The following is a 23955-nucleotide window of genomic DNA, read 5'->3' as shown; positions in this document are numbered from 1 at the left end:
TAGTAATTGTCTTTTTACCTATCCATTGACTTAAAATAGAAAGACCTTCTGTGTGAAGACTTGCATCATACCACTGATCAGCTGATAAGACTGACAGAGGCCTCTAAGAAACATGATGCATTGCTTCAGTGTGCACAGCAAGACATAACAAAGAAAGAAGCTTTAATCCAGGAACTCAGGGAACAGGTAAAACAAGGAAATTCTTCCGATAATTAGCTCTGTGGGAGGGAGTTGTGGTTAATAATAGCTTCTGGAAAACATCTTACTTGTAAAGTTTTAAAGTATCTTGTGCACAGTACTCCTGAAGAGCAATGCTTCTTCCTGTAAAATTACAGTTCACAAGCTTTTGAAAAAAGCCTAGGTAACTTTTAAATATTTTGGTAATGATATCTTGAGATTGCCTTCACAGTAAAATATTTTTGTAGAGTAAAATTATCAGTGCATATAATGACAGAGTAACCTGAGGTTATAAGCAATATAACCTATGGGGTTACTTTCTTCTCTGCTTAACGCTTACCCACAAACATTATCATTATGTAATGGAGATAATTGAGCTCTTTATGTGATGCAGACTGAGAGTGATTTGGAGCCTTTGCAGACCAAAAAGCTACATTAAGCCTTTATGCAAACTTTAATTGCTATAACTGTCATAGTGCTAATTAATATATATTTGTTGGCAAACACTCTAGTAGGGATATGTTATTTTTGAAAAGAAAAATCCTTTTGTCATGTTGGCATATTCTTTTTGAGGAAATTGTTTAAATCTATATGCATAAAATCTTTGTATCAAGTCATGTTTTGACAAGTAACTTTTACAAACAAAATTCAGGTTAGCCACATACGATACATAATGTATGTACGCTTTAAAAAAAGCTTACATGCAACTGCTGAATGATTAACATTTATTAGGTAAATATATAAAACAATTAGGAAGGTGAAGTCAAAGGTAATCTGAAGTCACTTGTGTACTTCACTTGCTCAAAATAGAGATGGCTGCTTTATTTTTTGTGAGTATTATGAGCTAATTTAATTCTTCTTGGGATTTCTAATAGTTGGACAGAATGACAGAAGAACTAGAGAAGAAGAAGAATGAGTATGAATTAAAAATGAAGCAAATAGATTGCTTTTTTGTGGACTCATCTTCAGTAACATTTCCTCAGGTATGATAACATTCTTCAGAGAAACATTTTCCTGATAATAACTATTAGAGTTCATTGAAAAAGACTAATAAACTTTATGGCATGGCTTCAGACTGGGAGCAGAAGTGACAGTATATCTAAGAATGGTCAAATCCTATATACCTTGTTTGCAACTTTAATGTATTATTGATCATTTTTGTGCTAGGAATTTATTAACCTATGTCTCCAATTAGCTATTAAAGCACATAACCAATACATAAGGGAAACAGTTCTTTACTAATAGTTTTGGACTTTTTTTGTTTTGCTTTTTAACTTGCCAGTGTCCAAAAACTCCCCCAAATTTTGATGTGAATTTGGCAAAAATCTTAGAAACTCACGAGCAAGAAATAGCTGATCGGAGGGCTTCTGCAATAACTCTGGAGCACCTTGTACGTGAACTGAATGAAGAACGAAGAGCTAAAAACGATGAAATTCTACGGCTGAAGGTACTAGGAGTTAAGCTCTACAGGCAATTTGTAAGGTTAAAGTAAGACCGAGTACAGAGTTCAGATTTTTAATGAGCTCTGCTTCCTAGTCTGTCCATTATTGCAGGAAGGCATTTCTTGGTCTTCCCTTTACCTAGGCACGTAACAGACAGAGACAACTTGCTTAAGACATTCATATGTCTCATTTTTCCCAATGACTGAATGGCTTCCTGTTCATGAATGTCAGATGGTAACATCTTTGCTAATGGAACTGTTCTGACTTCTTCAAAACCAAATCTGTACTGAAGCTGTAAATGGAAGGGTCATGCAGATCTTTGCCAGTTTTTCAGCTTGGTTTTTTTTTTTTTTTGACAAATAGTTTTGTCTTCTGTTTTACTCAGAAACATGTTCACCTGAAAATGAAAACAGAAATTTCAATTTGGTATTCAAATAAACTGTTTCCAATTTCACTTGCTTAGGAACAACTAAATGAATTGGAGAACTTGCGTTTGGAAATGCAGATATTAGTGGAAAACAACAGGAATTTGCAGAGCCAGCTTACAGAAGCTCAGAGAGTAAGCAAGAACAGGTAAAGGAAACTAAAATTAAAAAAAAAAACTATCAACTTGAAGCAGTAAAGTACAATAAACTGAAACGTACAATTTTTATTTGAAATACAATCTTGTGTATTGTTCATGTAATTAGAGATTGATTCAGCCTTTTCTATGAAAATCCAATACTGACTTGTGAATTGTATTGCCTTTAAATCACCTATTACTAAATGCAACAATGTTTTGTAGAGGAAATGGGAAACAGAATCTAAAATAATTACACAAGTAGACATTACAGTGTATTTTATATTGCCACATTCCTTGTGCAGTTATTAATTCAGTAGATACAAAATGTCCAAATGAAGTCAATGTAATTTCTTTTAAAAAGATAAATGGAACTTGTTTTCCATCCATGCTTTTGAGGGTAAGGAATGAACTTTCTCTGAAAAGATGGCATGCTGCTGTATACCTCAATGGGAGATTTCATAAGCTTTGGTTTGAGCTATAATCTGTACTACTTAATTTTGGACAGAATTATTTTTATTCTGTCTTTTCTTGGTTTTCTTTCCAATCTTGTAGAGGAGTAAATATCCCACTGTTTTAAGTCTTGAGAAAAGAAATATTAATTGACAGCAAATAACTGGTTATTTAATGACAAATCATTTTTACGGGGCAACTTAGTAAACACTAGCTTAAGACAACCATATGCTAACTAAATGCTAAGTTGAATTAGGAATTGAATTTTCTTTGCCTATGAAGTTTATCAAAAACGTCTCTGCAAGTGAGCACCATCAACTAATAAAAAATATACCTTAATCACGAAGTTGTCCAAAATACACAGTTGCATAGTTACAACGTTATTTGTTTTCATTAGAGCACTGGTTTCACTACACTCTACCTAAGGAAAATCTGACGTTCTTGGAATGTAAAAGTTTTAAACCCTTCTAGTATTTTTTTTATGATGATCATTATTCTGAGTCTGAACGTGCATCAAGACAGCTACATACATAACAGCTTACTGAGATTAAACTGGTAGTTTTTACAACTGGCTTCCTATGTTTGCGAAAATCTTCTCTCATTCTTGGACTTCCCAGTGATCAGAAACATACTGATGTTCAACAACTCAAAGAGAAAGAGGAAGAGATTGCTGAAGAACGACTGGCCAAGGTACGTTACCCTTTTCATGCAGTAGTTGCTGTTTCCCTGTTGTGAAATATTACTCATGTTTTCTTCTATTTCATGCCAGTAAAACAAACACTGATTTTTAGTGAATTCTAACAGATACAGAGCCTGGTACTCACCTCATAAGTTTTCTGTCTTGGTCTAACTGCAGTAAACTGGGAGTCAGATTGCACAATAAGAAAAAGAAAATTCGGGTCACTAAATGTGACTCATCTCCACAAAGTCGGAAAGTGAAGATTGTGTCATTTGCTAATAGCAAGGCTCTGCCAAAGGGAAGCTAATGTCACAGTAGAGGTTGACACGGATCTCTCAAGGAGAGGAACCTCCTGTTAGAGCTCTGTTGTGCATGAATGAGCAGAGATATTGCTGTGGGTCATTTGTGCTGGCATGAAATGGAAATATGTGCATACAGCTAGGAGATGAATTTATAGTGAATGTTAGAGATGTGAATTATTTGGTGGTAGGATGACTTTGATAGTTTTTAGAATTAGATACTTGGCATCAGGTAAATAACAAATCATTTTAAATAGATACACATGCTTTAAGAATTATGAATATAACTAATATTTTGAACTTTTACAGAATAAAGCAATGGAGGAGATGCTGAAAATGAAAGCAGAGTAAGTTTAATATTACTCATTGAACTGGAGACTTGTATTAAACTCATTAATACCAAATGTTACATTTAAGGAATAGAAGTCCAAGATCTGAAGTTATAAAAGATACATATTAGAAATGTTAACACTTTTACAAAATACATCAAGTTTTTACTCTTTTTCATCAGTAGGTGGTGGTAGCACCTGTTACTACATTTTCTGAAAGGTTAACAGTTAATCACGAAATACTCTGAAATAGGTGGAACCATAGGAAAAGCTTTGGTTAGAAGGGACTTAACTTTGAATTGTTTAAAATGACCTACGCTGTAGAGTTTTGAAAACTTCTATATGCGATGACTTCTAAGCACATTCCTTTTCAAATGAAATTGAAGTACTGTTTGCTTCTTTACTAGCACTGTAAATATTTTAAATTATAAACTTCATCTAATTGTTTTTATGCTATTTGTTGAAGTTTTTTTTCCCATTTTATCGTGATTAGGGAAAACTACTTATGAAAGTATTTCTAGAGTGTATTTGCACTGATGTGTAAGGAGTCCTAGAAATTCATATTCCACACCAAGGATGGATAGTAGTCAAGAAATAAAATACAGAATTAAATTAGTTTGAAGATGCTTCTCCTGTTATTCTTAGCCTAATCTGTATTGCTTCAGGGACTCATAGTGGCTGAATCTCTTAATTATTTGGGTTATTGCTATTTAATGGTGTGCTTTCTATGTTAATAACTTCTTTTAAGGATGAAGATTATTTTTATGAACACAGTCATTTCAAAAGTAATTCATACTAATTTTTACTGAAGCCCTAGTCTTGGGCAGGGGTTATTTTACTATTCAATGCATTGCTTTTTCATACCTGTCTGCTCTTTGAAACGTGCTTTTTAATAGTGTTACAGTGTCTCATATGAGCAAATAACGTACAGAGAGGAAAAAGATTCCTTTTGTCATCAAGGAAATGTTTTGACAAACATAGTAAATGAATGCTATTTTCATACAGTTGGCCTTAAACATCAGGCTGTGGTGAAACAAAACTGATGACATGAAATAATTTATACAATACTTGAATGCAAAACTACAGTTGTTCATATCAGTAGACATGCTGCTAAGTTCGATGACAAAGATTTTAATATTCTGTGAGATTGATAGAATTAAAATATTTTCAGCAGACAAGACGTCTATTCAAAGGCGCAGTCCTTATTCTTTTATCAGGCCAGATAAACTTGGACATCTCTGTGCTGTTCAGAGATGTTTCTGAGCAAAAATGGCGTTAGGGAAAAGCTATGTACAATCAAGCGGTTTTGGGGAAACTTGAACTGCAACAGAGTTCACTGGGCAAATTTACATGCCTTAAGCGAATACTACGTTATCGTGTAGTCTGATTCTATTTTCTGTTTTGTGAGTGGAGTTGTTCATCCTGGATTAGAAAGAGCACGCTTCCCAAAGAGGTCAACTCCAAAACAACGCCTTGTTTAAGAGAGTATCAAACACAAGAGTTGTGAAGCAGGATGTAATTTTTCCTTCTGCTCGCACAGAGTTCTAGGGAAAATAAATTCTATCAAAAGGATGTCTTTAAAAGTCTGCTTCTGTGTCTGAGGCTGACATAGTATTTCTCTTGCATGCCACTTATGTTGGTTTTTCAATATTTTATGATGCTTTTTTTATTGGCAGATTAGAAGAGACCAAAAATGCTCTCAGAATCAAGGAGAATATTTGTCTTGAAATGACACAGGAGATGGAACGAACTAGAGCTTTGGAGCTGAAAGCATTTCATGAAAAAGAAGAAATTAGATCAAAACTGGAGGAAACGTATGAAGAGAGAGACAGAATTGGAAAGGTTATATGTAATTTTTGTCTTTATGGTAAAATCTTATTCAGCAGAGGTGGAGCTGTTACTAATTCAATAATATTCTGAATTAGAATTGAATTAGCAATCACAGACTGCCTCTGAAAATGTTTTGTGTAACAGATTAGTTATATTTGTAATGCTGTTTAATGGTGCACTGGTGAAACACCAGTGGAACTCTGGGTACAGAACTCAGTGTTAAAGTTTGTAGTACAAATCAAATAATGCATTTGACCTTTAGAGGCATCTAGTGTAGTACCCAAGGAGACATGCAACAAAGACGTATTGCCTGGACAACTAACTCTTGCATCATATGTTACAACAAAGTTGAACGTTACTATGTTAAGCAGATCTAAACGAGATATTTTGTCCTAAAAGGGAAGGAGGGTCTAAAGCAAGAAGATGTACACTATGTATTTACTAATTACAGGAAATGGACTTGCTGAGGAAGCAAGTTGACACTCTTGCTGAGGAGAACGGGAAATTACTTGGTCATCAAAATCTAAACCAGAAGATTCAGTATCTTGTGAAACTGAAGAAAGATTACGCTAAACTTACTGAGGTAAGTTTCAGAGAGTACAATACAGATGGAGTAATGATGGGATGTAGAGGACAGCAAGGTTCAAAACTTTCCAAAACAGTCTTGCTCTTCTGTTTGGGAGTAATAGATACCCCTGATTTTATACAGCTGTGTAGGTCGTGGCCAGTCTGCTTCCTCATGGTCCCCCAAACAAGAACTACCTTTTTATTTCCTCAAGTGTTCAAAGCACTTGGACAAATAGAGTTATCATTTACTTACAAATATGAAAGAAGTGAATATGATTTCCCTAATACCTATATAGTTCTAAATACCATTTTTTTCTGTTTTACAGGAGACTGAAAAACTACGAGTTGAAAATGCTTTCTTAAAAGAGACTAAAAGATGTCACATGTAGGTATCATACAGATCAGCTATAATGACACAAAAAAAACTGCAAAGCTCTGTGTTTCAAGTGTACAGCATAAGCAAAAGCCAGTTGTCAAACTTCACTTTTGCTGTTGTTCCTGAATGTTGTCTGCTGTACTCAGAACAATCAAAATTATTTTTTTTGCTAGTAACAACTTTTAGTGAAGAACTTTACTTAACTAAGTGGGCAGCTTTCATCGACATATTAATACCTTCCTATTGAAGGGGTTCTGTAACTCTTCAAAATATGATTTTGTATAGGTGCTGGAAGATACATCTTGAATTTTTTGTACCTTGTCAGGGAAAAGCCTTCTCTCTGGAAACATACTAGGACTCCTTATTCCTTTTGTGCTTTTATTCAGGTCCCTGCTGAAATCTTCTGAAATGCTACTTTTTCTACCTGAGCTGAATTTTTAAAGGCATAATTTCTTTGTGATTTTTTATCTTAAAGGAGGGATGTTTGTAGTGGGTAAAAATGAACTTGTCAAATTTAATAACTGTTAATACTTACTCGTTTTCAAAATGCACATTATATGTAGTTTGTTCAATAAAGGAGGAGTATGACCTTAATGGATTTGTAAATAATATTGTAAATATATTTTGGCTTTTGTATTCTTCTTTCTCTGTTTGAAATTAAAACGCTTTCAAAAACTATTTTTCTCCAGTGTAAAATTCCACCAGATTTTTATATAAGCATTGTAGGATATGCTTTCTAAGCGTTTTGAAACCATTTTCTGATCAAACAGAAGGTAGAAATGTTAAGAAATAGTCTGAAAATATGCAAAACATTTTAGGAATATAGTATAAACTGCCTTGATCACAGTTAAGATAGAGAACTATTGCAAATAACAAACTTACTAGCAGAACACAAACTTCTGATGTATATTGTGACAGTAAATGCTAGTTTTTACAGTTTTTCACAGTCAGTAAGTCCCAGTTTTGGCTACTTTGTACAATGCTGTGTGTGCGAACAAACAATGGGGCAAAATGTAAGATGTGAGAACTAAAGGGCACTATACTTCCTAGAAAGCTTCTTCAGTATTTGACTGAAGGAAGCGCTCATCTAAAAATTCAAAGGTCAGCTAATGCTCCAGCTTTTTTTTCCCCACTTTAACTGTGGAGTATAGAAGTAAGAAGCTGAATGTACACTGAAGAGTTTGTTTGCTCTGTAGACAAATAGTAGCCGATTAGAATTAAGAGTGCTTGTAATCTGTGTTAAGAAAGCAGAGTGAGGCTCACAAACCTGTGCCCTGTGGGTGTTTGCTGCAGCCCTAGAAGATGGCAATACCAAACCTGCCTCAGCTCAACTGCCTGTCCTGGGGCACTGACTTCCACCTGCTTTAAAGTTAGAAAAGACCTCCAAGATCATCTGGTCCATCCATCCCCTACTACCACTGTCACCCACCAAACCATGTCCCTAAGCGCCACGTCCAGCCTTTCCTTGAACACCCCCAGAACGGTGACTCCACCACCTCCCTGGGCAACCCATTCTAATGCCTGACTGCTCTTTCTGAGACAAAACGTTGCCTAATTTCCAACCTGACCTCCCCTGGCACAAGTTGAGGCCATTCCCTCTAGTCCTATCACTAGTCATCTGCGAGAAGAGGCCGACCCCCAGCTCCTCACACCTTCCTTTCAGCTACTTGGAGAGATCACTAAGGTCTTCCCCCGAGCCTCCTCTTTCCCAAACTAAACAACCCCGGCTCCCCCAGCCGCTCCTCACGCTGTATCCTTGTAAATAACGCCTCCGAGCGTCCCCGAGCCCAGCCCTTTCCCTCTCCCCCCCAGCTCCTCCCGCCGCCCTCCCTCCCGGGGCCGCCATGCGGGCGGCGGTAGCGGCGGCGGCCGCGGGGCTGCTGGGGGCGGCGGCGGCGGCGGCGGCGAAGCTGGCGCTGGGGGCGCGTCCCCTGCGGGGTGCCGGAGGCTGGGTAAGGAAGGGGGAAGGAAGAGCAGGGCGAAATGGCCGCCGCTCGGCCCCTCCCTCCCGACAGGCTTTGCTGGGGCTTTCGGGTGCACGGCGGATGGGGGAAACAAGGAAAACGCGCAGAAACCCCACGCGGGGGTTCTTCCTCGTGATCCATCGGGTGCTGCCCCGCACGGGTTGGATGGGAAACGTGGGGCTGGTGCCGGAGAGCTGCGGGGAGGCTGGCCGTAGGAACAACAGCGAGCAGAGTGAAGCAAGTCTGCGGGTCTGGGAATGCGGTGGGGAACCTTCCCTGTGCCTGTTCGCTCGTGGCAGGAGCGGTGACGAGGTGGAGCAGTCATCCAGTGTGCTCATCTGGCGAGCTCTGGGTCGGCTGTGCGCGGGGGATGATCTTAATCACGGCTGTGTTTCTCAAAGCCCACTGTGCGAAAGGTCACATCGGGCTGCTGGCCTTTCACCTTAAAAAGTGTTCGGTGTCCTCACCTGCACAGGTGAGCTCTAGGACAGGCACGGCAAAGGTGGAGATGCACAAAACATGTTGGGTATGGGAGAGATGCTGAGGTAGGCAGCAGGAGCGTATCCTAAAAACACACCGAGGAGATTAGGCAAAGAGCAGGCGTTGGTATTCATGTGGCAAACATACACTTGGACTTGAAATTCAAAGGCGAGCCCAGAAGAAAAAATATATCTGAAAAAAAATCAGCCCTGTGTCAAGATAAAAGAAAATCGACTTGTGTGTTTATTGAAGATGGTTAAAAAAAAAAAAACAACAACTCACCAATCCTGTAGATCCTTTATGATATATCAAAATGAGTGGCAGGAAGGGAAATCAAAAGTTTTAAATCCTGTTACTCTCTGTGATCCCTCCCCAAAAGATCGTGCTCTGCACTGACAGAAAAGCAGAGCATGGAATCATGGAATTACTGTAAATGTGGACAGCATATTTTCTGATTATTTTTCTCCTTTGAAATGTACAGAAATATTGCCCATTTATTGATCTTTTTGAAGGTGACATGAGAAAGTGTGTCCATGAGGAGTGTTGCCAGCAAGTCAAGGGGGGTGATCCTTCCCCTCTGCTCAGCACTGGTGAGTGCTGTGTCACGTCCAGCTCTCCCCAGTACAAGAGAGACGTGGAGCTACTGAAGGAGGTCCAGCCAAGGGCCACGAAGTTGGTGAAGGGTCTGGAGCACCTCTCCTGTGAGAAGAGGCAGAGGGAGCTGGGACTGTTCAGTCTGAAGAACAGGAGGCTCGGGGATCTCATCAGTGTCTGTGAATACCTGAAGGGAGGGTACAGAGAGGACGAAGCCAGGCTATTTCCAGTGGGGCCCAGTGCCCATAGGCAATGGGCATGAACTGAACACAGGAGGTTCCCTCTGAACACCAGGAACCACTGTGTGGGTGAGGGAGCACTGGTACAGGTTGCCCAGAGAGGTTGTGGGGTATCTTCCATGGAGATTAAAAAGCCATTTGAACATGATCCTGGGCATCAGCTCTAGCTGACCCTTCTTGAGCTGAGAGCTTGGACAAGGTGAGCTCCAGAAGTCCTTTCCAACCTCAACCACGCTCCTACTCCGTGATTGTGTTTCGTTTTTCTGAACAAATTGGTTCCTCCAGTTATTTTTTAGGCCCATTCTAGGCAATGGTTATGAATCAAATTAATCAGTCCAGATGTAAAACTAACAGTTTCAAGTAAATACCAGTTTTCCAAGTAGCTTAAATTGTACAGGACCATAGACGCTTAAACATTTCAGAGGGCTCACTACTTGCTTGACTCCTGTGCACTTGGTCCAAAGGCATTTCTGCAGAGCAGCCACAAAGTAACAGAGGTTTAAGTTCTGTGTTTGAGGAAGAAATACAGAAATCTAAAAACAGACCAAGTAAGTAGCCATCACTTGTACAGAATGGAAAGTGACAGCAAATGTTAAAAGTATATTAACACCTCTAAGAGTTTTTGATGTAGAGTATCAGGATACTCGACAGCAGCACAAGGATGGATTTCCAGGTCAGACGGATGTGTTGTGGTGGACCAGCCTGAGAGCGACCTGACCACAAGGGGTCATTTCACTTGAACAAAACCTTTTCTTTACTTTCCCCTCAGCCCTGCCAAATTCCATCTAAATTTACTTCTGCCATTTCATCAGTGATTCTGGATTATCTGAAATGTACACTGAAATTAATCTCGTCTTAGAAAAGCAATCAGAACAGTAATCTTTGACTCACTGGGCTGGCTCTGCTGAGCCCTTGGCAGGGGAGGAATTACACCTCCGTCCTTCCTTGTGGGGAGCACCCGGGGATGTTCCCATCTCTGCACCTGTGTGCCACTGCAGTGACCACTCCTCTGCGCAGGACGCGGAGGGACTCGACTTCTCTGGAACACCTTCCTTCTGGGCCTGTGCCACCTCCAGAGCACACCGCAGCCGATATCCATGGTTCTGCGATAGAAGTTCAGCGATGGGTTCTGGGTAGCTTGTGAAGATAGCATAGCTGCTGTGATGGTGGGAGGCAGCTTTATTCCACCACTGGTAGACTCGCAGAATAACTCAGGTTAGGCAGGACCCCCAGAGGTCTCTGGTCCAACCTCAGCAGGGCTAACTGGTTGCTCGTGGCCTTCTCCAGTCAAGTTTTGAATGCCTGCAAGGTTAGAGCCCATAAGAGCCCATAATCTCTGCTTCAGTGTTTGGTCACCTTTGTTTTTCCCGTTATTTTATCAACATTTTGCCTTTTCTAACCATTACTTGCTGCCCCTTGTCAAGTCCCTACACACCTCAGAGCTTGGCTCTACCTTCTCTACACGCTCTTGTGGGCAGCTGGAGATAGCAACGAGATCTTTATACCCTAAGGCCCTTTTTCCTAACAGTCAACCTTGGTAGGCTCTTTCTGATCCAGAGAAGAATATACTGAATTTAGGTAGAACATGGAGAATATTCTTCCTGTCTTCTAAATCTGCCTACCCACTATAGGCATACGTGGACACACGCAGGTGAAAGGTAGAACCGCCTGTCAACCCAAGCAGAGCATGAGGCCAGGAATAAGGAGCCGCCACAGAGGCCAGCAGGCAAAGCCCATCCTGCCGTGAGCCATAACATGGCAGCAGGCTTCTTCCTCAAAGGACCAGTAGCATGTGGGCACGGCTGGCCCTGTGATCCTTCTAGGCAGGGTTTGACAGGACGGCGGTGTGTCGGGGCGAAGGGCCTCGTGCCACAAAGCAGTTTGCAGGTGGGAATTGTTCGGGAGTGTTTGCTGTTGCCCTGATAAAGTTGGAGGCCTTTGCCACCGAGGAGGCCAAACGCATGACCTCTGTGGGGTGGGGTTATCTTTGGAGAGCTAGCGCTAGCCGTCGAGCAGGGTTTTCCTTTATGACCTTTTCCTTTAAGGTTGAACTTGCTTCAGAAAGCCCAGTGACCTGCCCTGGCTCATGGTTAATAATGTCTTCTTCTGGGCAGGAGCACAAGGTGGCTGCTGGCCCCAGTGTTCAGGGTGGCTGGCACACGGGGAGGGCACAGTGCAGCCCTTCCTGCAGGGCAGGTGCCACCCAAGCCATGTTTGTGGGTGGCTTCACACCTCCAGTTCCGTCTGCCTCGAGGCTGATCCTACGACGGCCTGTTGTTGACCGAGAGAGGCGATGGGCCATGAAGGCATGATCGCTATGGGCTGAGGCAAAGCTTTGCTTTTCCTCATCGTTGTGTGCTCCCTGAGTGTTTGCAGGAGTTGTTCTGCCTGTGGCTTCCTCCCTTGGTGCCTTCACGTCAGCTGCACAACACCTGGGGGCTACGGAGATGGCCACAGCTGCAAGAACTGCTGATGTGGGGGAGATAGCAGATGGTAAAGGCTATTTAAGCAAAACTGTGCCCTTTTTCCAGACTGAGGCTGTTATATGTCTCGTGAGGTCACCTAAGAACCTTTCTCTCTTGAGAACCTCGTTGGCTTTGAGGGCCCTAGAGTTCAGAGGTGGTTTCATTGCTATTAAATGCTGGCGCTCTCAGTAAACCTGCTCTCCAGAGAGCATGTAAAATAAGGCACAAAACCCCTTAGCTCTCACTTTCCTCCCAGAGGACCCTGATCTGCCTTTACTGCAGCAAGCAGGCAGGCCAGGTCAGCAGGAGGTGGTGAGTGATGGTGGTTTGAGTCCACACAGAACTCAGCCCAAATACACAATGGGCAGATCCCGGGCCATACACAGTGCTGGCACGTACAGTGTCTGCGTTCCTCTCTGCAGGGATGAATTTGACCCTTTTCCATATGTCTGGTGATGACTGAAGGGCATCTCACTGAATTGTGTGTGCACCAGGTTATGGGGTCAGGAGCTTTCTGGACTTTGGCTTCTGGTATGCGAGCCTCTATATGCTGTCCTGGCTCTTCTCAGTTTATAGTCTGAGGCTGGAGTAACAGCAGGACGCCTCAGACACACTCCATCCAGAGCTGTTCTCCTGCCTCTGTTGTCTTCTGTGGCTTAATGTATTCATCTTCATGTGATACCATCTGTAACTCAGTTTCAAGCCCATGCCATTTGGTTTTGCTCCAAAGTGCCCATGAGATAGCGAGGCTGAATAAGCAGTCAGTAAAAATAAGTGGGTTTTCCCCTTTTGTCCTACAGCTGCCTGTGCTGTTTCGCGTAGGCTGCATTGGCTTGGTGTGTGCCTGCAATGCAGTCATGTGGACGGTCTTTGCGAAAGCCCTGCGACTCTCCTCCTCCTCGGCTACTGCCTCTGTGACAACGACAGCCTCCAACTTCATCTCTTCGGTAAGTAAATTCATTCCCGAGGTGCTGGAGCCTAGAGGAGCATAGAGATGTGGGAATGGTGATGCTGGCTGCAAAGGGAGATGTAAGTACGCCTGCACAGGCAGCTGTGAAATAATTATATCAGCCCTCAGCTGCTGTACCTGTTCTTCACACAGAGGCTATAATATTTTCTGGGTGGTGCAGGACGAAGAGCATTGCTGCCAAGAACCATACCTTGCAGCAGCTGTAACAAGTAAAGAAATTTTCTAATTGCCAGTGAGAGATTGGGCCGGGAGCATTGTTTTGTTTTGCTTTTGCTTTAGTGAAACCTCACCTGTGACAAGCCAAAGCCACCCTAACTGTGTGTGAGGACGCACTCTCTCTAAGTGACAGTAGGAACATTTTTGACCCACAGGTTTTCTTCTGCTTGCATTTCTGTCTCACAAGCTGTCGATCTTGTTTCTGTGCTCCAGCACTTTGCAGCCAGCTCACAACCTTGTCCGAAACACTCTCAGATGAGAGGGGCTGTGTTTTTATTGACTGGAGTGGAGATTTGGTTCCTGAGAGGTGCTGGTAAGGCAACAAAGCACGAGTGTAGCTACCAGAATCCTGGTTGGGGACCACCATATGGCTGCACTTCCAGGCTGGGTGATGCAGTAGGTTGTCTCCAGCATCATCAGCAGCTGTTTTTTTGTGGTGTTGTTTTCCTAGGCAGGCTCCCCCAGCTGAAGTCCCCACAGCCCTGCGGAGGAGCTGGCAGCACAGAAGGCTTTGGGACAGCTCAGCCCAGAAAAGCTTTGTCTTTTTCTTTTCCTTCAGGCCATCCTGGGCAAGCTTCTCTTTGGGGAGACGTGGACACCTGTGTGGTGGGTTGGCCTCGCCATGACACTCTGCGGCCTCGTCCTGCTGCACACTGCTGCGCCCCGGCCAGCGCCGCTCCCAGCGGAGAAGAAGGAGATGTGAGGGTCTTTCCTCCTTCTCCATTTTCAGCCCAGATAACACCTCAGCTATTGGCACTGCCAGGTCCTAACCAGATCCTCACCCCATGCACTTTCTCCTAATTCAGCACTGGAGCCAGCCAGGCATCTATGGACTTGCTAACCCCCCTTGCACGCTTCTCCGTCGATTTGCAAAGTCATGCACATTACATCTTCCGTGTTCAGCCGGTGCAGCTGTTCCCAGGTGCCTGGTGGAGGTGTGGGAACAGCGACTACTTGGGAAAGAGCTGATCAGTTCTGAGTCAGTCGTCTGGAAACTGGAGCCAGAGGCTTATCAGCCACCCCTCCTCTTCACACCCTGCGGTGATGGAGCCTTCCCAGTTCAGGGACGGAAGGTAGAAAGTAAACATGGTGCCTATGGAAGGTGCCTGGGCATTGGTACTTTTCCATAAGATGAACTATCCCAAAATGGAAAAGCAAACAGAATTAGGTGCTGAAGGCTGCAGACATTTCTGCTCTGCTGGTGATGATTTTCCTTGCTGCCTCTTGAAGAGGCCCCGTGCTTGCCCCATGTTCCCATTGCCTGGAAGATGGTGGAGCATTCCAATAATTCCTTCAGATTCCCCTATCACACACACCTGTTAACTTGCCATTTACATCTGATGTCCGTAATTCCTGCTCTCCCATTCCTGACATGTTACTCATTGTAATGTTGCTTTTTCCTTTAACTTCTTGACCAGCACTGATTTTTTTGATCACCATTCCTGGTTTGTGTAGGTCAAACTGTAATTTTGGGAGAATACATGTGAACAGTCAGCTGTTTTCATTAAGAGTGCCCGTGTTTGACACACTCCACTCCCCATTTAAGCTGACAGTTGCTCTAAGTGGAAATGAGTTTCTCAAGCAACATTTTTTTACACCTCTGGATTATACTGTTTTCCATTTGTGTAATGTAATTAAATAGATCATTGGTACCCCACTCGTGCTAAATTTTGGGTGGGTGATTGCTCTTCATTGTCAGGATGACAATGTATGCCTGTCTATACATCACATGTGTCAAGAATCATCCTTTCTAAGGTGTTGGCTTCTTTCCCTTGCCTGCACATGCTTGTCATCCTTGGTAATTTTTTATTGCAATCCTAATAAAGAATCATAATGATGCCTAAAAATGTATGCATCATGCTGGTGATACCACTTGTTTGCTCTGGGCTTGCCATGCTGTCCACGTCTTCGTGTAACTGCAGAAGGTGAGTCACGGTTGTGGCATGTGCAGAAAACCCAAGGACACGTTTGTGTGAGCCTCGTTATTGGAACCTGTAAGGTTTGTCGCAACTGACAGATTGGCTCTGTGCCCAACAGGATTGTAAAAATAGACTTGCCGGTGGAAATGCCACTGGAGATGGGTTTGTGCCTTTTCCTTATTTTTTATCGGAAAGCAAGAAGTCCCTGTGCCCTTGCACTAGGTCCCCTGCTTCAAGAGAGTGCCCTGACTCCTCACATCTGCCACCCGTGTCCTGAGAGGTGCTTTTCCCCCTGGTGTGCTCAGAAGTCTTTCCCTCCAAAAAGAGGAATGGGCAGGAAACGAGCAGAGTGCTCACAGTGCCTTTTCTCCACAAACGTGGAGAAGGCTCTTTGGGTACCAGCGGGGCCAGGATGAGTGGGACACCTCTCTCTGCTTGGGAAGCAGGGCCTTGTCACATCTGGGGACAGACAGAGGAGGAAGTGTTTCTTGTTTGATTAGGCTGGCTGATACCTGGCAATGGTTGGGTTTGAATTGGTTTAATTCACATGCGTTGGACAAGCAGAAAGGCAAACATTGGCCAGACTCAGTCTGACATAGGGTCTGGCAGTGACTCAGGGCAGAAGAAGGGGAGTTGCTGCAGCCAACAGCTGAAACAGCGGCGAGCCTGGAGCAACCACGGCTCCTGCACACCTGAACCCTCCGCTGGAGCAGAAGACAACTGCTAGGAACACAGGGAAACTAAGGCCCATCATCATCCCTCATCTGTCTGCAGAGGTGACAACCAAGAACTGTATATTTCCAAGCATATGAAGTCCCATATGATAGAGAAATAACGAAGGCTGCGAGCCTGATTTGTTTGCCCTGGTGTGTCACTATGAAAGCATGACTGACTCCCAGCCAGCTGTAAGCTGTGGCTGCGTTTATGCAAATGGCCAGAGAAGGACCAGACTCTAGTAGCGAGGGAGATTTCTGGCCTGCAGATAGCCAAGGGACCTGCTGCGCTTTGTGATGCATCCACTTGTGCCTTGCCCCCTTGGCCTTGTCTCAGTGCACGCTCTTGGTCATAAGCAAAATGTGGAGTTTATGCCATATCCTGCCAGGCTCAGCAGAAACTGTAGCCTGTTCCTTATCTGTGATTGCCCATGAGCAAGGGCTTGTACCAAATGGGAGCTGAGCTCGCTTCCAAGTCTATTTTTGGGCCCAGGAACAAGTAGAGGTTGATTCTTCCCTGTTACCGTTTGAGCTTGTTGGCTGTTTTGGCTGCTGTCCCTCCTCCTAACAAACCTTTTGGAAAGTTTTTGTTTGTTTTGGTTTGGTTTTTTAACACAGATTAGTTCAAAACTCCCATTTCTTTATTATAGAGTCATTGTTGCATGTCAAGGTCTAGGAGATGTTTGTACATCTGCAGAAAACAGGGTCAATGTTTTAATTTGTGATACTTCTAAGGCAGAAGAAGATAAACTAGGACTGTGAATACACTAAGACTTCATAAATACTCCAGACCCAGAATGGAAACCAGGTTTTTAGCTCCAACAGCTGTGGGAGGGAAAGATTGCTGAGCGAGGTGCATTTGGGGGGCAGAATTCCTCTCTTCTATGCACACAGGGTTTGGCCCATGTCTTCTGGTGGTACCTGTCAGCACAGGGCCAGGGCTGCAATCACTGTGTAACCAAATGGTGTCCCATCCCTGGAGGTGTTCAAGACCAGGCTGGATGAGGCCCTGGGCAACCTGATCTAGTGGGTGGCATCCCTGCCCTTAGCAGGGGGGGTTGAAAATAGGTGATCTTCAAGGTCCCTTCCAACCCAAACCATTCTATGATTCTATGATTTTAAGATTTTTCTTGTAAATAGTTCATGTGTGGTCATCCAAAATACATCTAGAGATGGTTTCAAAAAGTGGTACTGGCATTTCCAAATGAGAATGCTGTCCAAAGTTCAATGACTGGAATTTTCTGTTTACAGGTAATTTAGATCACACACACAAAATAAAAGTGAAGAGAAACTGATGAGCGAGCTGTTTGAAGACTGAGCAGCTCAAGTGTGGTAGACCTTGTAAGGTGGCTGAAGACCACGGCCAGCCGTAAGACCTTGGCTTACAAGGCCAGAAGGTGGACTATTCTTATGCTCTCAGGCACTGGCTGTAATGAGCCTTTCCTGCACCTTCCCCTCAATGTCAAACACAAGCCTATTTTTCTAAGCATCCTGTTGATCAGATTCTCCTCAAGCAGGGCTATGCCGTGTCATGCTTCAAACCATAGAACAATCAGGTGCGTGGTTAACAGCAAGTCTCACAATGTCGCGCACAAAGATTGAAGTATTCTTGAGCTAATGGTGGGAAGTGTTTGAAAAATCTCTTGTATGAGCAAGATCCACGAGTATTATATTCTAAGATAAATAATGCCTTGTATACCTTCACAGGGAACCAAGCCAAATGAAATGATAGTTGCAGTTGAACCTTAAAGCATAGTTTGATTTGATTAGGTAGAGGACTATGCATAAAACCAGAGAAATGTCCCTGTTGTCATTGTCAGTGAGTCACTGAAACTTGGAAGATTAGTTCAACATTTATCAGTCACAGTGTTTATCAAGATGGCTTACAGGATATTATGTTTACAAGGGTGATATGTAGTAGAAGTGAATATGATGAATAAGCGAGATAGATTGTTCTGCAGGGTTTGGTGTATATGACATTCCAAGGGATGCAAATCAATGCCTGCTGTGACCCTCTGGAGACCTTGAACGTTGATGACATTGCAAGGTTGCCTATGTGCCCCTAATTGCACTAAAACACCGCAAATTGTGGTGTGTTTCTTAAGAAGGAAGTCTTGATGACTCAAAACTCAAGAAGAATGATGCCATGGATCTGACCTTGACCATTGCACACAAACCAGCAAGTTCTGAATAAATGGGTAGCAGTGCTGTCTTTGTTCTGTCAGTCACACAGCTATTTTCTGCAGAAAAGGAGCAGCACGCCTTAGATTGGGAGGTTTGAGAGGTGTGGAGGTGAGCTATGTAAGGTAGGAATTTGCCCATAGAACATCATATCTGCAGCTCACTTCTTAGCCACAAGACACAGCCACAGAGGGAAATGTGTGATGAGCTTAAACCAGTGATAAAAAGCCAGGAGTTTACCTCTAAAATTCGAGTGTGCAGAGTATTGATTCATGTTGTTTTTTGTTTTTGTTTTTTTTTTTATAAGAAAGGGTTACAAGAAGACAACATTTCTGAAAATGTGGTCCTGAGGAAGAAGCTACATGTTTTAGACTGAAGAGGAATATGTTCTAATTTCAACAAAATAGCTGTTAGGCCAGGTTTTCCAGTGCTCTTTCTAAGATATTTCTGCTTCTAGATCCTTTGACACAAAAAAGACACCACCAACTTGGCTGTAAAATCTGCAGTAGGGTCTTGGGCCGTGGGCAGGGTGGGCACTGTCTACCACAGGGTGGTATCCTCAGGGTCCTGATGTGGTCAATGGCTCTGTCTGGGATGTTGCGTCCAGTGCTGGACTCCCCAGTTCGAGAGGGGTGTTGGGAGACTGGTCTGGGAGAGGGATACCAAGATGTTGGGGGCCCGTGGAGGGAGGCTGAGGGTGTGGTCTTGTCTGGGTGCAGACAAGGAGGTTCAGGCTGGCGTGACAGCAGCCGACACGTGCTTGAAGGGGACTTGCAGAGGCAGTGGAGCTTCTGTATGTCCTCTCTGTAGAAACAGACACCACTAGGAGAGGCAACAGGCACAGTTTGTTGTCTTGGGATTTTCAAGAGGACTGTCAGGAAAAGAAAATGTCACCAGGAGGTCAGTTGCCAAGGTGGCAGAGTCTCCATCCACGGAGGTTTCCAATGCCCAGTTGGACAAGACCTCAAATGACCCAATGTAGTGTTGGTTTCTTTCGGGTGGGAGCTTGGGCTTTCTGTGACCTGTGGGCAGGTTTCCTGGGGAACACCATCTGTAACAAACTGTTCGCCTCCACATTTGGAAGTCCCCAATAAGTGCTGCTGCGTTGCATAAAGGAGGTTCCTCCTTGAAATAAGATATGGGTCACCAGAGGCTTGATAGCTAACCATAGAAACCACAACAGACACTTGCGCTTGCATTTGTGGCCTGAAAACAGAGACACTGTCATCAAAGGAGAAGGATCCCATCACACTCGGCTGCTGACAGTGAGGTGCGTACGAGGCTCTTCCCAGCTGAAGAGACAGACTGCTACCTGCAGTGCTAGCCGTGGCTCCCTGGGCAGGGTAACACTGACCAACTGCAGCAACCCAGCATGATTTAGGCGAAGCGCCTGGAGATGTTGACCTTGCAGCGCTCAGTCCCATAGCTGCAGGCAGCACTGCAATAATGCACGTACAGCAGTAACACTCAGCATATACACGGCACTTAGACTCAGCAGACAACCAGCCAGTCTGCTAACTCCCCAAGGACACTTCTCAGTTCCTAACTGCTTCATAACCCTGCTAGTCATTCTGATTTTTTCTCAGAGATGAGGGAAAAGTGGTTTCGAATGGCTAGACTGGGAAAGCAAAGAAAACCCTCTACTAACTGCAAAGGCTTCCCAAGCATCTCTCGGGGCTACTGCACGCCCTTGAAGTCCTGAGGGATTTCTGGTGCTGGGTTAACCAGTGTCCTGGCACTACTATTGCCCAGCACAGAGGCTGGGCTGCACCCTGCAGTGACAAAGCCACCACAAGGGCAATAAGCGGGAGGGAGGGCAGTGGGAAGAACGGGAGCAGGCAGCGCGTGGCGGATAGCACCGCCACTTTTTGGGAGAGGCACGCACATTGTGAACCCATCGCTCAGTGTTCCTTGGTTCATCCTGTGGTTTCGTCCCACTTGTGGTAGCTGGGGCTGGAGCTTGGATGTGCTCACCTCCTCTGGCAAAAGCAGAGCTGGTACTCTCCGTTCTGCAGCAAGAGATAAGCATTGAGCAATTGTGCTTGGCACCACGACCTACTCTCCGTGCGTGTGCACGGTCTGGGCAGCAGCCAGGGCTTCAGCGTAATTACCAGCAACACGGGGAGCAGTGAGCTATGCCCCCGGGGAGGATAAGCCATTACAAATTCCATGTTTCCTGCTGCCAAGTGAATGTTACCTCATCCAGCAAGGAGGCATTTTTGAGTGACTCGATCCCTTCAGGACACTCCTAGGTTAGGCAACGGGCAGGCACGGCTCTGCCAGGAACTGGTGCTGCAGGAAGACACTTCGATGCTCCCTAAGAAAGCCAAGTGGGCTGGGAGCTGCTCCAGCTGCCCATCAAAGCGAGAGCTTTTGAGCTCTCACTCAACAGGGCTCTGAAGGGCTATGACCTTGGACGTGTGCAACCAAACACATATCCTGTAGGCGGGAAGGCATTCAGTCACTATTTTCCTTGTTCTATGAAAATGTTTCTTTAATACATGGATAAACTATTTTATCACTGAGTCAATATTTATGCTATTGATTTCCTTGCCCTTGCCATTTATTTTTTTTTTTTAAAACCTCTCTTACTTTATTTTTCCTCGTGCCTTTTCATATTGTTTGCTCTAGGTGTAGGCTGTGGATGTGTGTCCACACTGCAATCAGTCAGCGTGGTCATACTTGCACGCCTGAAGCTGGCTCAGGGCTCAGCGGCGCAAGGGTGGAGTAAGGGCCCTAGAGCAGCCGTACCCACCCCGCTGAACCCTTTCCGAGGACATCCTGCGGCAATGTACAGCCCTTCCTTGGGTGGGAGTCCTTCCCCACATCCCAGGTCTCCTGACGGGGTGGGGTGGAGGTGTGAGGAGCAATTCAGCAGGCTAGAACTAGAAAGCAGATGGTGGTGGTTTGGCACAGGGGTTGAGAACACCGCAGGTTGCACAGGGAAAGTAAGCCGTGCTGGCTGCACGCTGTCTTCTCCACCACAGGGACGGGGGCCGCGAGCAAAGCAGGCACGAAGCAGCTCCAAAACTGAAGGAGCTTCCTCCTCACACGGAGCAGAATTCACCCAGGGGACTCCTGCCCCCAGGACACGGCACAAGCTGCTGGTTTAGTTGGGTTCAAAACGGGGACAATTTCGTGAGAAAGCAAACCGCCAGCTGAAAGAAGAAGTGGCCTAGCAGCGATATTTTCATCAACTCTTGCTCAAAATTCTGAAGAAGCATTTTCTGAGAAGTACCTTCTCCTGAGTCATTTTAGTCTGATATGTAATGTAACTATTTCAGCACTGCAACATGTTAATTTGGGGGTTTCCAGTGCAATATTTAAGGCTCAAACCGCTGTAATTCTGAAACGCCAAGGTCAATTTCCACATTCACTTGTTCCATATACCAGGACCAACCTTTCCTTGTGCATTTCAGTCGGGGAAGGAGAAAGGGCTCCTCAAAAATAACCAGAAAAAGCAATTTTAGCGCTGTGGCATTTTGGCTTACTGTTAAAGCACCTCTGTATTTTTGCAGATGGCCTGGCCTAAAGCTTCACTTTTCTGTGATGACCACAGGTCTTCTCTTTCAGGGCAGGGAAGCTGCTACCCAAGAGGTTTTTGCCTGAGTGAGGATTGCAAGGCCGTAAGCCAACACATTGTGTATGTGTAGTTTTGGTCTCCATTTTAAAGCAAAAGGCCTTCTTTGTCTTCTCCAGGAGCAGTCTCTCTGGGTGGTGCTGGGTTGGGCACAGGCACAGGTTCTCATTCCTGCTGGAGGTGAACACCCAAAACTAGGCACCTAAACCCACAACATTAGGTACAAAACCCGTCTTTCAAGGTTAAACGAGAAGGTAACAATGAGATTTCCATTACAACCTTATTGGCATCTATTGCATCTCACTTGCCAATGAGAAATTCATTACCAGATGCCTCAGAAACTCATTACCAGTGAGTTATGGCCAGATGCAATCTGGGCTTGGTCAGCTTACATCAACCCCTGACGTTCGATCTCCTGCCACAAGTCAGCTCATGCAGCATTCGAGGAGAATTTACCTGCCAGGAAGACGGGATGCCCGTGGGGCGTAGCCGACAGGCCACTGTCACAGCACATGTTTAAAGGGCATGAGTGAGACGGGATCGGATCCGTGCTCCCTTGAGAGTAACAGCATGTCAGGTTCATTACGTGTGAGAGATGTGTCTCGCTATGAGGAAATTCCTAAAGACAGAGATGCAATGAAGCGGTGAGGGGTGGACCAAAACAGCACCAATAGTAAGAGCCAGGGCATATCAGATAGGCCGGACCCTTAGCCATTCGTGGTCTGCGCAATTTTTCCCCTTTTTATTTATTTATTTTTTAAATTTTTTTTATTCCCCTGGGACTTCTCATTGTTTATAAACCATCGTTTGGGAAGGACTGGACATACGTGGAAGCAGTCCTGCTCTGGTCAGTGGAAAGCACCCTCTCTCCTTGCCGCCCCGCTGATTCAGGACCCAAACATGGGCTGTGTGTGCATCGCTCACCACCCGAAACACCAAGGCTGCCCTTCCTCACCTCTCCCTGCAGCTTCCCAGCAAGGCTGGGTGGGTTCATCCACCTTCCCAGAGTTCAGAAAGGAAACCTGAGGCACTTGTCATTGTTATAAAAAGCAACTTCCCCATAACCAGACCTGGGGTTACAAGTGACTAAAGCCATAAAGCTAAGGATTGGGTTGCACTTCATGTTCTTACATGGTTTCAATATCCTTGGAAATGCTCTATAAGTTTGCCTTTCTTTCGTCATTTTTGATACACAAAATAAACGAAACCCGGGAAAAGGAAAAGCTTGCAAATAGGGGAGCAGCCACTGGGGAATTCTAGTTGTGTTTGTTTGCACTGTATTGCCTTCTTATGCCAGCTAATAAGGTGACTTAACCTTTCTGTAGATAAATAAATGCAGATAAGGCTAATAGCCTGTGGTGTCTGATTTTGCAAGCTGGGAAGTGAGTTGCAGGAGCCTGATTGGGGTTTCAGCTTTTCTGAAGTGATAAGTAACAGGCTGGGGACTGCCAGGGGGAAAAAATATATATATTAAAAAAAAAAAATCATCTCCTGCTTTTGTTAACTGGAAGAGTGTATTATTTTTTTTATGAGCCCGATTGAAGTGGTTAACTGTTATAGCAGTTTGGGGAAAAAAACGTCAGAAAGACTGATGGTTTTGACAGCCTGGAGCCAAGGAAGGAAAAAAGCCACAGTGCTGAACCACAGCCAGCCCCTCCGTCCACTCCATCCAGCAAAGGCAAAAGGAGATTTGTGTGCCGGAAGGATGGAGATCACCTGCTGACAGCAGGGAGCAAGCTAAAACCACGTCTTTGAAAAACATTCCTGCAGTTTAAGTTGAAATCCCTTTTCTCAGACTTTGCCAACACCTGTCCCCGAGTGTATTGAAGTTAATAGCCTTTTCTGGCAGCGCAAGTTTGTACAAGCCAGGGGAGGATGCTCCCATGTGGGAGTGTTGTACCCTGTGCCAAGTTTAGCGCCGCT

At 44.4% G+C, this 23955-nt stretch overlaps 2 protein-coding genes across 3 annotated transcripts in view; both read left to right on the top strand.

Moving 5' to 3' along the window:
• The window catches only part of KIF15 (kinesin family member 15), a 36102-nt gene extending 28713 nt beyond the window's left edge, over positions 1 to 7389 (top strand). Inside the window, exons 27-35 of the mRNA XM_080578590.1 lie at positions 40 to 186; positions 1053 to 1160; positions 1460 to 1624; positions 2083 to 2192; positions 3249 to 3321; positions 3919 to 3956; positions 5615 to 5780; positions 6220 to 6351; positions 6662 to 7389. Coding sequence (XP_080434716.1) covers positions 40 to 186; positions 1053 to 1160; positions 1460 to 1624; positions 2083 to 2192; positions 3249 to 3321; positions 3919 to 3956; positions 5615 to 5780; positions 6220 to 6351; positions 6662 to 6724 — 1002 coding nt within the window. The 3' untranslated portion in view covers positions 6725 to 7389. The remainder of the gene's footprint in view (positions 1 to 39; positions 187 to 1052; positions 1161 to 1459; positions 1625 to 2082; positions 2193 to 3248; positions 3322 to 3918; positions 3957 to 5614; positions 5781 to 6219; positions 6352 to 6661) is intronic.
• A 1122-nt stretch (positions 7390 to 8511) lies between these two features.
• Positions 8512 to 15486, top strand: TMEM42 (transmembrane protein 42). 2 transcript variants are annotated; one of them, XM_080578592.1, is made up of 3 exons: positions 8512 to 8663; positions 13254 to 13400; positions 14199 to 15486. In XM_080578592.1, the coding sequence occupies exons 1-3, from the start codon at positions 8556 to 8558 to the stop codon at positions 14340 to 14342; spliced, it is 399 nt and encodes a 132-aa protein (XP_080434718.1). In that variant the 5' UTR covers positions 8512 to 8555; the 3' UTR covers positions 14343 to 15486. The 2 variants fall into 2 exon arrangements, with proteins under 2 accessions (XP_080434718.1, XP_080434719.1); XM_080578593.1 differs by lacking the exon at positions 8512 to 8663 and adding an exon at positions 8732 to 9150.
• The last annotated feature ends 8469 nt before the right edge of the window (positions 15487 to 23955 follow it).

This window comes from Anser brachyrhynchus (genome assembly GCF_964034855.1).
Source record: "Anser brachyrhynchus genome assembly, chromosome: 2".
NCBI classification, from domain to species: Eukaryota; Metazoa; Chordata; class Aves; order Anseriformes; family Anatidae; genus Anser; species Anser brachyrhynchus.
The sequence above is the reverse complement of the archived record's forward strand: the minus strand, read 5'-3'. Positions and strand labels throughout refer to the sequence as shown.